General features: G+C 41.6%; 3 protein-coding genes across 3 annotated transcripts; 2 read left to right on the forward strand and 1 right to left on the reverse strand.

Annotated features, from left to right (window-relative positions):
* The first annotated feature begins 489 nt into the window (after positions 1–489).
* Positions 490–4,968, forward strand: LOC115728822 (pre-mRNA-splicing factor SLU7-A-like). Its single transcript, XM_030659226.2, has 10 exons — positions 490–680; positions 1,196–1,359; positions 1,470–1,582; positions 2,090–2,503; positions 2,700–2,835; positions 2,960–3,259; positions 3,457–3,673; positions 3,939–4,042; positions 4,419–4,487; positions 4,591–4,968. Exons 1-10 carry the CDS (start codon positions 665–667, stop codon positions 4,666–4,668), a joined length of 1,611 nt encoding a protein of 536 aa, XP_030515086.1. The 5' UTR covers positions 490–664; the 3' UTR covers positions 4,669–4,968.
* A 2,221-nt stretch (positions 4,969–7,189) lies between these two features.
* On the reverse strand, positions 7,190–7,971 carry LOC115728823. The gene has a single exon (XM_030659227.2). The coding sequence runs from the start codon at positions 7,901–7,903 to the stop codon at positions 7,319–7,321; it is 585 nt and encodes a 194-aa protein (XP_030515087.2). The 5' UTR covers positions 7,904–7,971; the 3' UTR covers positions 7,190–7,318.
* A 7,192-nt stretch (positions 7,972–15,163) lies between these two features.
* On the forward strand, positions 15,164–17,398 carry LOC115728815 (11S globulin seed storage protein 2-like). The gene is made up of 4 exons (XM_030659214.2): positions 15,164–15,535; positions 15,684–15,973; positions 16,190–16,672; positions 16,784–17,398. The coding sequence occupies exons 1-4, from the start codon at positions 15,229–15,231 to the stop codon at positions 17,174–17,176; spliced, it is 1,473 nt and encodes a 490-aa protein (XP_030515074.2). The 5' UTR covers positions 15,164–15,228; the 3' UTR covers positions 17,177–17,398.
* The last annotated feature ends 210 nt before the right edge of the window (positions 17,399–17,608 follow it).

Raw genomic sequence — 17,608 nt, forward strand, 5'->3', positions numbered from 1 at the left:
CGTGGATAAACTTGACAAGGACCGACAATATTGCCGGGGGTTTGGTTTTGCGAGAGATCATTGATATTTAGATCGCATATGAGTTTGGATCCTCCCGGATCGCGAAGGTGGCTACCATTGTTTACATCGGTTTTACTTGAGGTTGGCAAAAGACGACGGTCCCCGATTGGTGACGACGGTCCCCGATCGGTGGCGGCGCCTCCGCCAGCCGTACGTTTCCTTCCCCTTCTCGTCTATTTTGTATTTTATTTTTGTTTTTTCAGGTTCTTTTCCTTCTTTGGGGAATGTTAAATGTAACTTATTAGCATTTCCAATGATGTTTTAACGAAAAAATAAATCAATTTAAAAAGTATAAAATTAAAAAATCTAACTGAAAAAAAAAGGGGTTTCGTGCGGTTTGACCATGAGGTTAAACCGCCTCTAGGCCTCTTCGGGTTCGTGAGGGGCAGAAACGTATTTAGCCACGTCGGACACATATCTCATCAACCGAAAAATAAAAAAAAAAACAAGGAGGCGATCTCCTCCTCTTTCTCTCTCGCGCTCGCTCGCTCGCTCGCTCGCTCTCGATCTCCGAACTTCGATTTTCTCTGAATCCCCACCCAGCTAGCTCAACTGATTGCGACTGTCCTCGGTGGTGTTGGGTTGAGCTCATACAGGAGAAATCATGGCGACGGCTTCTGGTGCGTATCGAACCCTAATTCCTAACGTCGACCGACTTTTCCATTTCAGGCTGATTTCGTTCTTTTTTATTCGGGGATTGCCCAATCTCAGTGTTTTTATTTCACTTCGCTCTTCTGCATCGCGATCATCGTCTTGTTTTTGGAGCTTTTCCGACATTATTTTGTGCGGTGTGCTCGATTTCGCCTTGTTTTGGTTTGCGCGTCGCTGAATTCTATGGCGGCTTTTCTGCGATTAGAGCAGGAAATCGTGTTTTCGTTCCCGTTTAAAATGGAGAATATGTGTTAATTATATAGGCTAAGCTTCTAAACTGTTTGCCCCGCAGGCTTTTGATGAGATGTTGTTTTTCTTACACTTGTATGCCGTTTAAAGAAAAATAACATCTGCTGAATAGGAAGAAGAGAACAGATTCTGATGTTATTTTAGAGTAGGTCTAATGCGGGATTTTTGGTGTTAGAAGATGTTAATTGTATGTCGCTTCGATTTTTAACGGAAGCTTATGTTATGGTGTCTGCAGTGGCTTTTAAATCTAGGGAGGACCACAGGAAACAGATTGAGTTGGAAGAAGCACGAAAAGCCGGACTTGCTCCAGCTGAGGTTGATGAAGATGGAAAGGAAATTAATCCTCATATTCCACAGTACATGTCATCTGCACCATGGTATCTCAACGCTGAGAGACCTGTAAGTTGAATTCTTGTTTCCTTTTGCATCCTGTAGATGTTCTTACAACACTGTGCACTGTGTATGATAGAGAAGGGGCTGAATTGACTTTATGTTTCTTATGTTGTTAGAGCTTGAAACATCAAAGGAAATGGAAATCAGATCCAAATTACACGAAATCTTGGTATGACAGAGGCGCGAAAATTTTTCAGGCTGACAAGTACCGGAAAGGTGCATGCCAGAAGTAAGGAAGACTCTCTCTTTCTCTTCTCTGTGTGTATGTGGGTTTTTTTTTTTTTTTTTTGGGGTGGGTTTGTTGGGGCTTGCCAGTTTAGGGGATTCTTTTTGTTGACTCTATCGCATTTCCCAGAAGTCACAACCCATGAATTGCTTCTTCAACTTAAATATGATCACGTTTGAGGAGGTTAATGGGATGACATTTTCGGTTTCTTTTTTTGCACCCTGTGTCCTCTTTGGACCTACCAAAAAGCAAACTTGCAGTTTTTTGCATTTTTATAGCTTTTCAAAGTGTGAAGATGAGTTTTTCTGATTTCAAAATTTGAATTCTCAATTTACCTTCTGTTGTTGGTTTTCACTAGGGAAGAGAGTATGATTTTGGTACCTTATGGTGTTTAGTTTTGTCTCATCATGGCCTCTACCTCTTCTATATTGTCGACTGTAATTTGCTTGTTTTGTACCAATATTAGCTGAGAAATGGTGGCTAAATGCAATTCTGTGTTGGCTTCTGCAGCTGTGGTGCCATGACTCATGATTTGAGGTCATGCATGGAAAGACCTCGGAAAGTGGGAGCCAAATGGACAAGTAAACACATTGCACCTGATGAAAAGATAGAGACCTTTGAGCTTGACTATGATGGTAAGAGAGACCGGTGGAATGGGTATGATGCATCAAGCTATGCTCTTGTGATTGAGAGATATGAAGCTAGGGATAATGCTCGAAGAAAATATCTTAAGGAACAACAGCTGAAGAAATTAGAGGAGAAGAACAATAACGAAAATGGTGAGGATGGTGATAGCGATGAGGAAGATGAGGACGATGACTTAAGGGTGGATGAGGCAAAGGTTGATGAAAGCAAGCAGATGGACTTTGCAAAGGTTGAGAAGCGTGTTCGCACAACAGGTGGTGGAAGTACTGGAACTGTTAGGTAGGTGGAACCTTTTGCTTTGACATTATCAGTCTTTTCTTTGTTTCAATGTTTTACAAACATTAACAAGCAAATAAAGCCACTTAAACTGTTAGTATTTATATGATATTTGAAGGTTTACAAAGTCTACATGAATGAGTTTTCTTCCCCTCTATTCTTCATATTCTGGACATTACTAAGTTGATTTATTTGTTAGGAACCTTCGTATTCGGGAGGATACGGCAAAGTACCTGCTGAATCTTGATGTCAATTCAGCTCATTATGATCCCAAAACTCGGTCCATGCGTGAGGATCCCCTTCCAGAGGCTGATCCAAATGAGAAGTTCTATGAGGTAAGTTCTTTGAAGTTTTTTGGCTGTAACTCTAGCTCATTTCCTTACTTTTCAAGGCATAAATATTTTTCTGACAAAAAAAAAGGCATAAATATTTTATTAATCAATTGATTCTTACTTTCAGGGTGATAACCAATACAGAAATAGCGGTCAAGCTCTTGAATTTAAGCAGCTTAATATACATGCTTGGGAAGCATTTGAGAAAGGGCAAGACATCCACATGCAAGCAGCACCATCTCAAGCTGAGCTGCTTTACAAGAACTATAAAGTTATTAAGGACAAATTGAAGTTTCAAACAAAGGATACCATCCTGGAGAGGTATGGCAATGCAGCCTCAGAGGAAGAGCTCCCAAGAGAGTTGCTTCTGGGACAGAGTGAGAGAGAGGTGGAATATGATCGTGCTGGCAGGATCATTAAGGGGCAGGTGGGGTTTCTAGTTAAGGTTTTGATGTTTGTCCATTTCATTCATGAAATGCACTTGCTAAAACTCTCCACCTGAATTTGCTATGTCATTCCTCATTCTCCCTGCTAATATCAGGTTTGCTTTTCCTGAATCATGAGGATATTTCCAATTCATTCGACAACATTGAGATACTTAATCAGCTTCTTGTGCTATTTCAGGAGTTGGCACTGCCCAGAAGCAAGTATGAGGAGGATGTTTTTATTAATAACCACACTTGTGTTTGGGGTTCATGGTGGAAGGATCATCAATGGGGCTACAAGTGCTGCAAACAGACTATAAGGAATAGCTACTGTACGGGCACTGCCGGAATTGAAGCTGCTGAGGCAGTAAATGAACTAATGAAATCAAATATTGCTCGAAAAGGGGCGACAGAAGGTCAGTCCACTTTTTCACCCTAATGTTTCTGCCTTTAGAGGATCATTTGCTGGAAAAACTATTTGTACTCAGTTTTACCTTTCTTGTTCAGCTTCTTTGATTATTTTGACCGAAAAGTTATCAGATGCTTCTTTGTTGCTTGGGTTTGTTTATTTATTTATTTATTTATTATGGTTGTTGTAATGTACTTTTCCAAAGTGGAATTTGGACTCTATATAACTGCTTTGGTGATTTTTGGTCTGGCATTGCTTAAATGTGGAAACAGAGGAAGCTGCCCCAGTGGAGGAGAAGAGGCTGGCTACCTGGGGAAGTGATGTCCCTGATGATTTGGAGTTGGACCAGAAACTTCTTGCTGAAGCACTTAAGAAGGTAACTGGACCATTTTCAGTTCTCTGTTCATTCTTTATTTCGTCCTTTCCAACCTATTTCCTCTTAAAAAGGGATAATTAAGGAAAGAAGTGGGAATTTCATATAGATCAACAAATACAATGTTGGAGTCTGGCTACCATTGAAAGTCGATGATGACATTGAGGGTAACCAGTCATTGTTACTCAGAATAAATTTAGTTCTTAGTTTAGTAGTGTATACTGTACTGCAGAGGGGACGCTCGCTATAATAGCAAGGGAAAGGCAACAGAATGTTATGCATTTGATTTGTGGTTTGGAGAAGCAATGGAAGGCGATGGTTGAGTCATAGACAGCCCTTGTTTAATTCTGCTAATTCTTGTTTGATTCACTTTGCACAGGAGGATATAAGAAAGCGAGAAGAGAAAGATGAAAGGAAGCGCAAATACAATGTCAGATGGGAGGATGAGGTATCCCCCTCTCTCAATTTGGGAGTACCACAGACTAACTGGAATTCCACTCCTCTCAATTTTTTGTGGCTTGTGTGTTGCTATAATTACCTATTACTTACAGGTTACTGCTGAGGAGATGGAGGCGTATCGGATGAAGAAGATACACCATGATGATCCAATGAAATCATTTCTGAGCTAGGTAGATAAATAGCATGTAATAGTCAGCTGGTCTACCTGGAACACATCCACTATAGATGTAATGTGATCGTTTATGGTGCCTCACAATAACCATATGCTAGTGTTCCCCTACTATTCTGTATTGAATCCAGCCTCGTGGCATCTGTTGGCAATTCTCTTTTGTGGCTATTGTTTCTGCTGTAGGATGAATACAAAGCTGAATATTGGGGAATTCTTATGCTTTTGGTTGTTTAGTTTGTTTATTGATATAAGTATGTGATGTATTCAATGAAGTCTTGTTTAGTTGCACTTCTTTGTTTTCCTGTGTTAGGGTGGTATCCCATTTCACCTCCTTTGATCTATCTGCGCGTCTTTGGACGACGTTTTACTGAACCTGATGAGGGATATCTCCAGTTCATAGCGTTAAGAGAGCGATTTTTCCTGAACACTTGCTACTCTCTCTGCCGCCATATCGGCTTACATCGTAGAATTATCTCCACCTCCACGAAGGAGAATGAATGTTCCCTTCATCGTTTGCATATCCCTGTTGTCCAGAAATCTCTTAGGACTCCAAACAGAAGCGTTCATGTTTGGAGTACAGGTGTCAAATAGATGGGTCGGATCGAATATGGTCTGATTCATATCGGTTTATTTAATTCGTTTTGATTTATTTTCAAAATTTAATTATCCATATCTGATTCATACCCAATTCAATCCATATTGATACCTCTCCCTCCTTTGCTGCCTGCCCGCTGCTGCTGCCCCTCGCCCGCCTGATCACAGTGGTGCTCAGCGTTCGTATGCATTGTGAGGCTTGTGCTTAGGCAAGCAAGACGAAAGGTGCGAGCTTTTTCACCTCCGACATCATTTACCGTCGTGTTGGGTTCGTTATTTGATTCAGGGGAAGGGGAAAAGGAAAGGGAAAGGGAAAGATAACAGCGCAACAACAAAAGATAAGACCAACAACGCATGGCCTCTCTTGCAGAGTTGCACGTGGGGCAAATGTGGGGCCCGCCTTTCCATGATAATATAATTAATTTGACTTTTGTCTTCTTTTTCATCTTTTGGGTCGACTTCACAGATCCATTTCCTCCTAAGCCGCCCCCTTCTTTCTCGTCTATATATCCACACGCGCTCGAACTCGCACTCGTACTGGAAAGCAAGATACAGGGTCGCGGCATGATGGCACTCAACCTTCGTTTCTCTCTTCCTCTTCTTTGCTTTTCGCTTGTCTCAGGAGAGTTCTTATGTACATTCTGGTTACAGGTCAGAGTTTCCAGTAGTCCTGTTTCTTTCTGCAGAAGTGTTTTGTGTTGGATTATTATTGCAGGGGAAGAAGAAGCCCTTTTCAAGATCTTTCGGTGAAGTAGCCGAAGAAGAAGTTGATATGTGTGCATTTGTAGAGCTCATATGGAGAAGAAAGCACCAATTTTGCACAAAGTCCAACAACGCATAGCCAGATTGGAAGAGCTTACTGGTGACGGTGAAGGGGCTTTCGAGCCTCGCTGGGGGTGGCGGTGGAGGCGGGCGGGCTGTGGCTGTGGGCTGTGGCGAGGGGCGGCAGCGGGGCGAGCGGAGGCGGTGGGTGGTGGCGCTAGGCGATGGCGGGAGGGCTTGGAAAGCCATAACCCATTTATAAGCAATGCTTGGAAAGCTACATTCCATGGATAAAATATGGATTGAAAATAGAAAGAGCTAAAACCCATTAACATCCATATTTAAATATATCTTATAAGTTTAGACTCATATTTGATCCATAATTTATATTTAGTGAATTCATTTATGAAGTGTATAAAAGTGAGTTAAAAAGTGGATTAATAACCCATATTTACACCTCTGGTTTAGAGTACAATGAAAGAGGCAATGCCTTTCTCAGTCCATGATCCAATTCATGTGTAGATTATCTCACATAATTGAGCCTGATGGACATGTGGAACGAAGAACTTGTGTACTCTTGAGAACTCGTTACATCCTAGTCCAATTCAAAGGAAAGTGCTCGTCCTAGCTTTCACTTTCCTCTGGACTGTTGTTTTGATCAGAATTTTCCCAAGAGTTGGTGGATTTATTCCTGGACATCACTCAAATTTATCAACGGATGCCTGCTATCTCCACATATTAGATTAAATTAAAGTGGGGTCCACAAGGTTACGGTGTGCGCTCATGCGGGCAATCACATCCCCTTAAGCGGTTATCTACTTCAAACGTGAAAGATCACGTTGGTTGATTTTACGTCAATAACTAACGTCCTCCCCATCGTTCTTTCCAGTTACTCCATTCTGTCACTTCCAAGAAAACAGAGAACAAAGAACGCTCCTCTCCTATTGTCGATTGTCGTTTTGACGGAGAAAAACTCCGAGATCGCAAAGAGCTTTTAACTGGTGATCAATAAGGTATGTTCTCGTGATGTATCTTTGTCGATCAATGAATCTAGTGATATATTGGGCATGTTTCCTCTTTTAAGTATCTATTAGATCGGATTAAGTATCCAACACCACGAGCCGATTCATGCCAAATTCAGGCCATGCTTGATCGTACGGCGTATTGGAAATCTAGGCTCTATTATGCAAAGTATATGTACAACAGAAGGTTGAGTTTGATGGCAGTATTCACAAATCCAAAGGGGAGGGGGAAAAAAAGAAGAACAAGAAGAAGTGTGTGTATGAAGTTATCAGCTACAAACTCCGTGCCACCATCTCCTGACGCTCCATTTCAGCTCGAAACTTGGAGATGAACTCCTCGGCTCTCTCATCAATCCTGTGAGTCAGCGGCGATGCCAGCCCTACCGACTCCCACATGTCGTCCGCTTCACATGTCTTTGCGTCACTTCCGTCGTGATCCCCGTCACTCATTCCTGCCTCCAGGGCAGAGCGATCAATGGCAGCGAGGCTCTTGGGACTTGGCATATACTTCACAGGAAGAGTGTCTAGGCAATGATGCTCTATGATCCCTTCCAGGGGCTCCTTGAAGAGCTTATCGACAAACACATGCGCTTGCTGCTTCTTGAACACGTGACGCCGAACGTTGAAAACGACCGACGAGTGGACTCGCCGAGGTCTCTGCCTGTGCTGCCGGCCGGGTTGCTTCACGACAAAGACAGACTCCTCGGCTCCTGAAGGAGCAGCGGCGAGAACTTGAGTTTTGGGCAATTTGTAGACAGGTCTTGGCCTGCGGAGCTTGGGGAGCTTCCTCTGAAGCTTGGAGGTGAGAATCTTCCAGGCCTTCTTGGGAGGCGGAAGCCTCAGACTCAGGCAAGACATGAGCAAGGAGAGAGCCAAGAAAAGCTTATGCTATGTTTCTGGGAGTATAGAAATGGCTCCTTTATAATGAAAAATAGAGTATAAGATTCTTTTTGTATTTTCTTGAGTCGGGGGACTGAAGATTTCATGGGATGGCTTAGGTTTCCCGCTGCGGGATTCTGTGGATCAGCTTGGTTCTTACGCTAGATTTCTGGGCCGCTTTGGCCGTGGCTTCTTCATATCCGGAACGTGAAGTGCTATTGGTCTTTCTGTATTAAAAGATTCTTCGAATTTGTAGTTCTGTCTTCAATGATATCTTTTGAGTCGCTCTACTGTAAATAGAATCTGTGATGATCAGGTCACTGAACTTAGTTTCAATCGCGCGAATCACTGAACTTTCCCTTCTCTTTTGGAATTGATGCCTTTCGATTGAAGTTCGACCAGTTTTCTGGCAAATTGCTGCTGCGATGGACACGTGTGCAATACGCGTTATGCCACTTGGACAACACATCATCATATGGCTGAAGAATCGGCTGAAACCCGATTAATATGTAACAATTACCAAAGGGAAGTTGAAAATTTAGCGTGTTCAGTAGTTTAAAAACGGCACTAAATTTCAGTAGAAAAATAACGGAATTTATACGCATCTTTTGTTGGTATCCGGGCGTAATAATTAGGTGGTCCTGATCTAGATGAGCTCACTTCATATGAGTCTTTCAATGGTGTGAGATGGGATCCATATGATATAACCACATATGATATTACCACTCATATATAGTGGGATCGGACTTAAATAAGTTCCTAAACTATTTTGTCTTAACTTTGAGATGTTAAACTTGAGAGTATTCTCTAAGGATGGAGGGGAAAAAAATAAATATTTTCTCTCAACTTGAGAAAGTGACGGTGGGAAAAGTAGACTTCACGTCATCTTGGGATGGTTACCGTCGGGTAGGCTTGTGTTATAGCGACCCGCGCCTAGGGTGAGCCATCGAAGCTTCGGCTTCTGCGTTGCTGACCCGTGTTGTGCATAGTGTCTTGTAACCGACTTATTGGCAACGTCTAACCACTCATATACGGTGGGATAACATAAGTTGAAAGTATGGAATAGAGAATTGATAGGGGACTCTAAAACTAACTATCTGTTTTGTCCTAAAAAACATAAATAACCAATAATTAAGAATTATTGTGGAGTCTACTTTTTAAGAATTTAGAATTTATGATTCATGATTTAGTGTTATTCTCACAAGTTATCCAAAAATTGTTATGCTAAAAAAGCCCCAAAAATAATTAAGCTAGCTTACTCATGCCGATGTTTGTGCATGTACAAGATTAAGATGGAGAATTTAGAATCAGCAGATGAGATATCCTTCGCATATCCTCATCAAAGTTTATATATGATTCCTGTAAGTACTTTGCATTATAATCCACCGGCCCCAGTCCCACTGTGACTGGCAACCTCCACCTGCTATCATGATTCTGAGCTTGATATAGTGTAGCAAGCGGAATGCTGCAAGAAAATGTAACTGGCATGGTGTCTGTTTTATTATATGATTGTTACAAAATTGGGAATGAATGGAACGGAGATTTCGATACATCTATTTAAGGATATTTATAAATTAATAGTGGAACGAGTAATAATACTATAATATTAGGGATGAGCGGCTCTCATGGTAGATCCCGATTCTACCCGAAACCTAAAACCTATCTTGCCGAGATCGGTTTTCCGTTTTTGGAACTTAAAAACTACCATGTAAACTCTAACCGAACCTGCGGTTCATTCAAGAGTAAACTATTAAGGGGTTGTATTATGTTCTCATGTTGATTCCAGAGTAAATTAGAAGCTCGTGTAAAAGAGTAATGATTAGTTTATTTGAAGAAATTGAAAATGCAATAGTATACTATATTTCTCCTGCAATGGATACAAATGTATGTTGTCGGTGGATTTTAATGGAAACATATCTTCCACCTGCACCTGGGCAAATTTATAACTGATCCTCATAATTAAAACCATATTGAATAACATTGGTAATGGAATAATATTTTGCAATCTGAAAGTTCAATCCTACTAGTAGTGGTGGCCACGGTTCGGAGCCGGCCGGTTCCGATTCATGAACCAACGATTCCGATCCGTGGCCACCTTTGAATCGGAACCGGAACCGGAACCTTAAGGGGCGGTTCCAATTCCGGTTCTGGACCGGTTCAAGGACCGGTTATAGTTTTGCCGATTTTTAAATTTAATTTTAAAATAATGAATTATGAAATAAAAAAATAATAAATTATAAAATTATGAAATAATAAATTATCAAATATAAATTGTATTCAAATTTGGGAGAAAAAAAAAAGGGAGGAGGAAATGGGCTTGAACTTAATGAATTATCATTAAGCGCCTACATATCTTTTTGGCGATAGAAGAATCAAAGCCTATTTAGTTTTTTTACCTTTGATAACCCCAACTTACCTCAATCGTCGCTACCCATTTCAGTATCCGTGGTGGCGGTATCTCCATCATCATCGAAGAAATCGATTTCATTGTTGCAATCCATCTCTTGTTGTCGATGTTTAGACTTTGTCCAATCATCAACACAAGCTAAGCCTCCATCGAATCCGGATGTAATCTTGAACGTCGGTCATCCAAAATGTTACCTCCAACGCTAAATGATTGTTCAACCGCAACTATTGAACAAGGAGTTGCTAAAACCTGTATTGCGATGAGAGCCAGGATTGGGAATTCGGTTGAATGCATCTTCCACCACTCTAGAATGTTGAAATTTGTGCCGCCTTCGAAAACATCAAACTCAAAAGAAATAGTTAAATAGATCTTTATTTCAAAAATATTATCTGTCTGCTCCATTTTGTTTTTTTTTTTTCCCTACTCATAAGCATTTTGGGCCCTCTACTAATTCCACCTCCTCCCTTTGTATGTCACTATGTTGGGAAAATCCACTACCACCTCCTAGATTATGTCTATTACAAAATTCATTATACAATTCTACTATTGCTTGTTTAACCATTGCTTGTATAGTTCTAACATCTATCACTTCATTCAAATGAAAACATTCATAATACGTAGTCAAATAATCACCTAAATCATCTAATTTGGTACATGGATAAAAAAAAAAATCAACCAAATAAATAAGAGGAATTTCGGAATAATAATGCAGTCATTTTGTTTACATTGCTATAATAGTTGGAGCTAAACGATCATCTTTTTCGTATTCTTAAAAAACACTAGCAATATTCATACACTCTATTAAAAATAAATGCGTAGTAGGATAATAAACACTGGATAAAGTATAAGTTGCATCGTAAAAAACTTTAAAAAAAAAACTAAATTTTTTTGCAAATATCCCACTCTTGTGGTAATAAATTAATTTCAGAAACATTATTCGAAATAAACGTACATCATAAATCTTTATATGCAAAAGATTAATAAAGCAACTAGTACGTAGAATTCCAACAAGTAGGAATATCTTTTAAAAATCTTTTTGGCTTTCTTTTATGTGCTTTACAAAATTTGCCCCATTCTTTCATAATTTGGAAATGTTTCCATAAAAAATTTAATTGCTTCTTTATTAGGCTCGTAAAAGCATCAAGAATTCATAAATCATCTTATACACATAAATTTAAAACATGGCAAGCACATTTAACATGAAAAAATTGCCCACCAAAAGCAGATTTACAAATCCTTTCTAAACCGGGAATGGAAGCGGTATTTATTGCGTCATTATCAAAACTAATTAAAAAATTTTATTAATCAAATCATATTCTTCTAAAACTTGCATAATTACTCTATAAATATTATTGGTCATATACCTATCATCAAAAACACGAAATGCAATAACTTTTTTTTGAATGTTCCAATCGTCACCCATCCAATAATATGTGATATCCATATAAGAATGAGTTTGCTAAGGATCACTCCAAATGTCACTACATATATGCACACATCCATCAAAATTCATAAAAAAAATTTCAACTCCTGCTATTCTTTTTTATGAAGCCCAATAAGTTGGCTTTTAAGCGTATTCCTAGGAACAGGTCATGCTTGTGGAGTACGTGCAGTGTTTATAAAATGACTAAAACTAATTTTTTTCACCAAAATTAAACGATAAACGTTCAGTGGCAACAAATCTAGCTAATTCTTTTTTATAAACTTTTTCATAGTAATAAAATAAAGGAGAAGTGCTAGAATTGGTATATTTAGAAATTTGTTGTTGGCTGGTGTCGATCCCCACTTTCATTGGATGTTTCGACCTCGGATGTCATTGAAATGTTCCATACCCGCCTCCAACTGTAAATTTGTATGTTGCCCCATAATATTTATATTTTACCTAATACTTGTTTTCGTCTAAATGTTCCTTGATGAAGTGTTCCCATATGCTAGATGTACCCTCATGTTCCGGCTCCTTTCTTATTCATATTTCTTCGACGTCGATAGGAGGATGAAGACCTTTTTGCATTGGGACGTGCTCGACGCTTGGAATAACATTGATATTATCATCATCGTCTACCCAATATGCAAACTCACAAGTATCATATTCATGAGGATAATCGGAATCCCCCATTGGTATTGCGCTCTTTCCCTTGTCATCAGATCCGCTTCCACTTGCCATTTTTTTTTTTTTTAGAGAATGAATAGAAAGCCGATTCAAAAAATTGAGAGAATTGAGAAAATTTGTGAGAAAAAATGAAAGGAGGAGAGAGGTATTTATAAAGATTAAGGATAGTTTTAATAAATTATGAAAAAAAAAAAGGTGGGGAGGGGGGGGACGGTGGACTGTTGCAATGCAACGGTCGGATGGGCCGCAAGGGAAAGAGCCCAACGGCTCTTTCCCCCATTTTTTTTAAGGCTTAAAAGTCGTTGGGCCTAAGCCCAACGGCTAATTGCCCGGTTTGGAACCGGCGGGCCGGACCAATGGGCCAATTCTGGTTGGTCAACGGGCCGGTTCCGAGCCCAAATCGGCCCATGGCCATTTCTACCTACTAGTATGAAAAAATTGATGAAAAGATCCTTTTAAACTACTAGTTTTAGGGTTACCTTCGGTTTGCTCCGATTATTCGATTCCCGATCCAATTCAGTTCCAATTCAAGGACCGGACCACATAGTGCCGGTTTCAAAATAGTGGAAACTGACCCCCTCAATCCAGGAATAGGGAATCAGACCTATTTTAGGGTCAGTCCGATTCGATTCCCCATCTTGCCCGGAATTCATGCTCACTCCTGTTTAATACTGACTTCTCCCTATCTTTATTATTTGAATGGGATATTAAACTAATGAATCTTGATTGCCAAGGGGTTTTTTATACTGTTCACCCTTATTACATATGTTATTCATTAAATCAACCCCATAATAACTATTATTTTAGCCGTGTGTTTCGTTATTGCAACCAAACGGACTTAAATAGAATGAAAGGGAAGGAGAAAAACATAGAGAAAGAAAGGACAAAGTTCGATTTTTTTCTTTTTGGGTCGTATATTTGGAGAAATGCCGTATTTTTCCCTATCCGGGTCTTCTAATTGATGGATTACAAACATGGATATCACCTACGCTACTTAGCAATTTTGGTAAATTTGCATTTGGATGACCGGCATACGTTGCTAATTATAACCCGCTAATCATAGGCATTGTTGAAAAAAAGTTCCTTTGACAAGAAGAAGATCCGAGCAATTTTTTTTTTTTTTTGTTTGGTCAAAGCAACATTTCATTTATATTCGCAAAAAAATAGAGTGAAACATCGTAGTCCCTTCAAAACAAAATAAACTCCAAATAACAAGATAAATTATCACAACAAAAATAGGAGTCACAACTCAAAAGCCAAATTTATGACTTCTTCAAACCAAAATCGGCGGCCGGCCACCGAATCTGTCTTTAGTAATGAGCACACACTGAGATCTTTATCTGTTGCTTTGGCTTTACCTTTCGATGGTACGCAGCTAGGTTTCGGCGTCCCCAACGCCATTGCCATGCAAAATAAAAAGGATGAATGAATACATATCTGATAGTGAGAGATAAACCTTCACAAAGCTCCTCCGATCTCCTTTGAAAGCTCGACTTGTACGCTAACGAAATCCAAGAGAAACGAAACCCCAAAAATATACGCTAAAAAATATTCTTGAAAATGGGAGAGAGAAGCTTCTGGATTTAAACTAGGTCGGAAGAAAAATGGCTTCACAAATGAGAGAAAAACATGAAAAAGAAATAGAGAATTAAATCAGTTAACAAAGAGAGGGGAGGGATAGATCTATCTCAAACCCTCCCCTCCACATAGATAAAAGAAGGGAGATGAGAGGGAGAGAGAGGAAGGTTTTGGCGATGTGAACCAAATTAAAAGGCTGAATAAGTGAAGTCAGTAGATGGATATAGTACACGGGGGACGCTACCAAGTCACTTGGGATCTATCTCCATCCTTGTTCTGCAAATGGAGTTTCAATTCAACCAATCGAAATGTCCATTTGTATGGATGTGACCTATCTGAAAAACTAGTAACCGAATACATGAATGAGTAAAACGTTGGGATACTGAAACATCAATAGAAGCAAAGCCTATATAATGCATATGAAACATGATTAATTAGGCTTAAAATTTGTTAGGATTCAGCGCACAAATATAAAGGTAAAGATGTGAAAACAAAAGCAAGACACAAGATTTTGTTCTAATTCACATTTATTCTCTCTATTATAATTCTCAATTACAAGACCAAGTGATTATACATATCAATAGTTATTTATGGGCCAAAGCTTAAACTATCAATAAAATAAGAATCCAAACTATGAAAGCTCTACGGCGTCATGGAACGCTACCCCCGTCGGACCCCTGCCCGCTCATCCATGAACAGAATCCTGAGCTTTTCTTTCGATGGGGAATAGGAATCATAGCCCGACAAAAATCTCTTGCATGGCAATGGACAAAAATGGAAGAGCGACCAAGACAAACAAAAATCTCTTGCATGGCAATGGACAAAAATGGAAGAGCGACCAAGACAAATGTCCGGTCCCAAACACCACACACACCCCCACCCCCACCCACCCCCCTCTTCTCTCTCTCCGGCAACAACACTCACCCTCCTCTCACAAAGGCCAGGCCAGAGAGCACGCGTAACCAAGAACACCATGCATGTCCAACACATAACACACTCGCTCCTCACACTCTCCAACCCTATGCAATGTGGCTTCACTCCCTCGGCATCACGACATTCCTTCCATGCAATTACATGCAGAACCGGTTCACCACACGGCCCACTTCCACTCCTTATATAACCACCGCTCTCGCCCCCGACCATCTCTCATCTCTCTACTAGTTATTTCTCTCTTGGTCTTCTTCTTCTTCTTCTCTCTCTCTCACATCGATGTCCATGGGTAATTTGAGACTACCTTTCCTGGCCGCGACCCTCTGCTTGCTCGTGCACGTGGCCTTGGGGAAGGGCTCCGCCACGACCGGGCTCGACGACGCCCAGCAATGCAGGCTCTGGAGGATCAGGGCCACCCAGCCGGACCAGCGCTTCGAGTCCGAGGGTGGCTTCACCGAGCTCTGGTCCGAGGATGACGATCAGTTCCAGTGCGCTGGGGTTGCCGCTGTCCGCAACATCCTGCACCCCAACGCGCTCTTCTTGCCGGAGTTCATCAACGCTCCTCGCTTGGTCTTCATTGAGCAAGGTCATATCATTTTCGTGGCATAACCACATTTCCGCATATGATTAATGTTTTTGCATGCTTTTTCCTTTCATGATCGGGAATTGCATGCCCTTACTCCATAACTTAAAAAATGTATCTCATGCAATTTGACATCGAAATCGGATCACAGGTCGGGGATTGCTGGGGATAAACTACCCGGGATGTCCCGAGACATACCACTCGGGTCGATCCTCTGGCGGCAGCAGCGGAAGAGGTAGGAGATGGCAGGAAGAGGGCCAGCAAGGGGACAGGGGAAGGAGAGACCAACACCAGAAGGTTCACCGGATCCGCCGGGGCGACATCATTGCCATCCCCGAAGGCACGGTACATTGGTGCCACAACGACGGCAATGAAGAACTCATTGCCATCTCCATCATCGATCTCAACAATCAGGGCAACCAGCTCGATCAAAGGCTAAGGGTAATGACATATCATTCCCAAGCTTTTTGTCCATTTGAATTGCATCCACGGATATGTCGAACTAAATTTTGGGCATGCATGTAAATATTGTGAAATTAACATGAAATTTGTCAGACCGAAAAGTTTAAATATCCATTTTATTGAAAGAGAAACGGAATTAGGGCAATTTTTCTACTTTGACCTATCGCATGTGGCTGAACTTTGGAAAATGAACAGGCTTTCTTCCTCGCTGGAGGCTTCGGAGGGCAGGGCCGCCAACAGGGCCGCCGGGGCGGGCGGTACAGCATCCAAAACATCTTCCAAGCCTTTGACACCGAACTCCTCGCCGAGTCCTACAACGTTCCGATGCAGATAGCTCAGAGGCTGCAACAGCAGAACAACAGGGGAATCATGATCGACGTTGGTGAGAGGCTGAGAGTGGTAGCCCCCGAGGAGGACGAGGAGTACGATGAGGAGTACGAGGAGGAGCAGGAGGAGAGGATGCGAAGGCGAAGGGGACAGGGCGGTCGCTGGTCGTTGGCCTCGGAAAACTGGTTCGACGAGATGTTCTGCACCATGAGGATCAAGCAGAACGTCGACATCCGAAGGGAAGCTGACGTGTTCTCGAGGCAGGCCGGGCGGGTCAACGTCGTCGACATGCACAAGCTCCCTATCCTGCGTGATATGGACATGAGCGCTGAGCGAGGCCGTCTTCTTCCGGTAACGAGACTCACGTGAAATCCACATGCGATTCATACTTTTAACGAAATACTAGATCCTCTATTGTCCAAATTAAACATGTCCAATTAACTCCAATCTTTTGTACCACAGAATGCGCTGTACACGCCGCACTGGTCGATGACCGACCACAGGATCGTGTACGTGACCCGTGGCGAGGCGCACGTGCAGATAGTCGGGCAGGACGGGCAGAACGTGTTTGACGAACGGGTGAGCGAGGGCAGCATGTTCGTGATCCCGCAGTTCTACGCGACGGTATCGAGGGCAGGCGACGGCGGGTTCGAGTGGATCACCTTCAAGACCTCGAGCCAGCCCATGAAGAGCCCGCTGGCGGGTTACACCTCGGTGTTCAGGGCCCTCCCGCTCGAGGTCATCACCAACTCCTTCCAGATGTCGCCAAGGGACGCTCAGGAGCTCAAATACAACCGTGAGCACCAGACGTTCCTCTTGTCCCCGAGCTGCCGGAGTCGGTCCTTGTCGGACTAATTTTAGTCCGTCGTACATTTTGTTGCCTAAGTAGCACGAAGGTTATGGTAAAACTGTGGTATGGTAGGGTAGTAGAGGTCACTGCGACGCAAAAGGAAAAAAATCCTTCTTCTACAGTAAGAGAAGGTTAAGTTGTTGGCGGGATTGAGAAGTGAGCTAAGAGCATGTTCATGAGGAACTTTTGGGTTAATCAAATAATAATAAAGTGGCCTTCTTTCTAAATGTAAATGTGCTTGCTTGCTCTGATGATAAAAGGGGTTGCTGATCCAATCATTAGGGTTTGCGTAGTCGGTTGGACACGGGGAACTTTCTACTCAGAATTGGAAGGTCAACTGTTTATATCACCTCCAGTACTCTACTACTTGCACGTACTAAATGTCTGAATTTGATAGGTCTGTGATCCTTAGGGGTCGTCTCGTACGGGGGCGTTTA

Source organism: Rhodamnia argentea, chromosome 6, assembly GCF_020921035.1.
Source record: "Rhodamnia argentea isolate NSW1041297 chromosome 6, ASM2092103v1, whole genome shotgun sequence".
NCBI lineage: Eukaryota > Viridiplantae > Streptophyta > Magnoliopsida > Myrtales > Myrtaceae > Rhodamnia > Rhodamnia argentea.

What these genes read in the sequence shown, in the direction of transcription:
- LOC115728822 (XM_030659226.2), top strand. An exon ending in GCAGGATCATTAAGGGGCAG is followed by an intron (nt 3,260 to 3,456) that starts GTGGGGTTTCTA and finishes GTGCTATTTCAG; the next exon opens with GAGTTGGCACTGCCCAGAAG. An exon ending in TCGAAAAGGGGCGACAGAAG is followed by an intron (nt 3,674 to 3,938) that starts GTCAGTCCACTT and finishes ATGTGGAAACAG; the next exon opens with AGGAAGCTGCCCCAGTGGAG.
- LOC115728823 (XM_030659227.2), bottom strand. Translation starts at nt 7,903, where the DNA reads ATGTCTTGCCTGAGTCTGAGGCTTCCGCCTCCCAAGAAGGCCTGGAAG.
- LOC115728815 (XM_030659214.2), top strand. Translation starts at nt 15,229, where the DNA reads ATGTCCATGGGTAATTTGAGACTACCTTTCCTGGCCGCGACCCTCTGC. An exon ending in AGCTCGATCAAAGGCTAAGG is followed by an intron (nt 15,974 to 16,189) that starts GTAATGACATAT and finishes GAAAATGAACAG; the next exon opens with GCTTTCTTCCTCGCTGGAGG. An exon ending in AGCGAGGCCGTCTTCTTCCG is followed by an intron (nt 16,673 to 16,783) that starts GTAACGAGACTC and finishes TTTGTACCACAG; the next exon opens with AATGCGCTGTACACGCCGCA.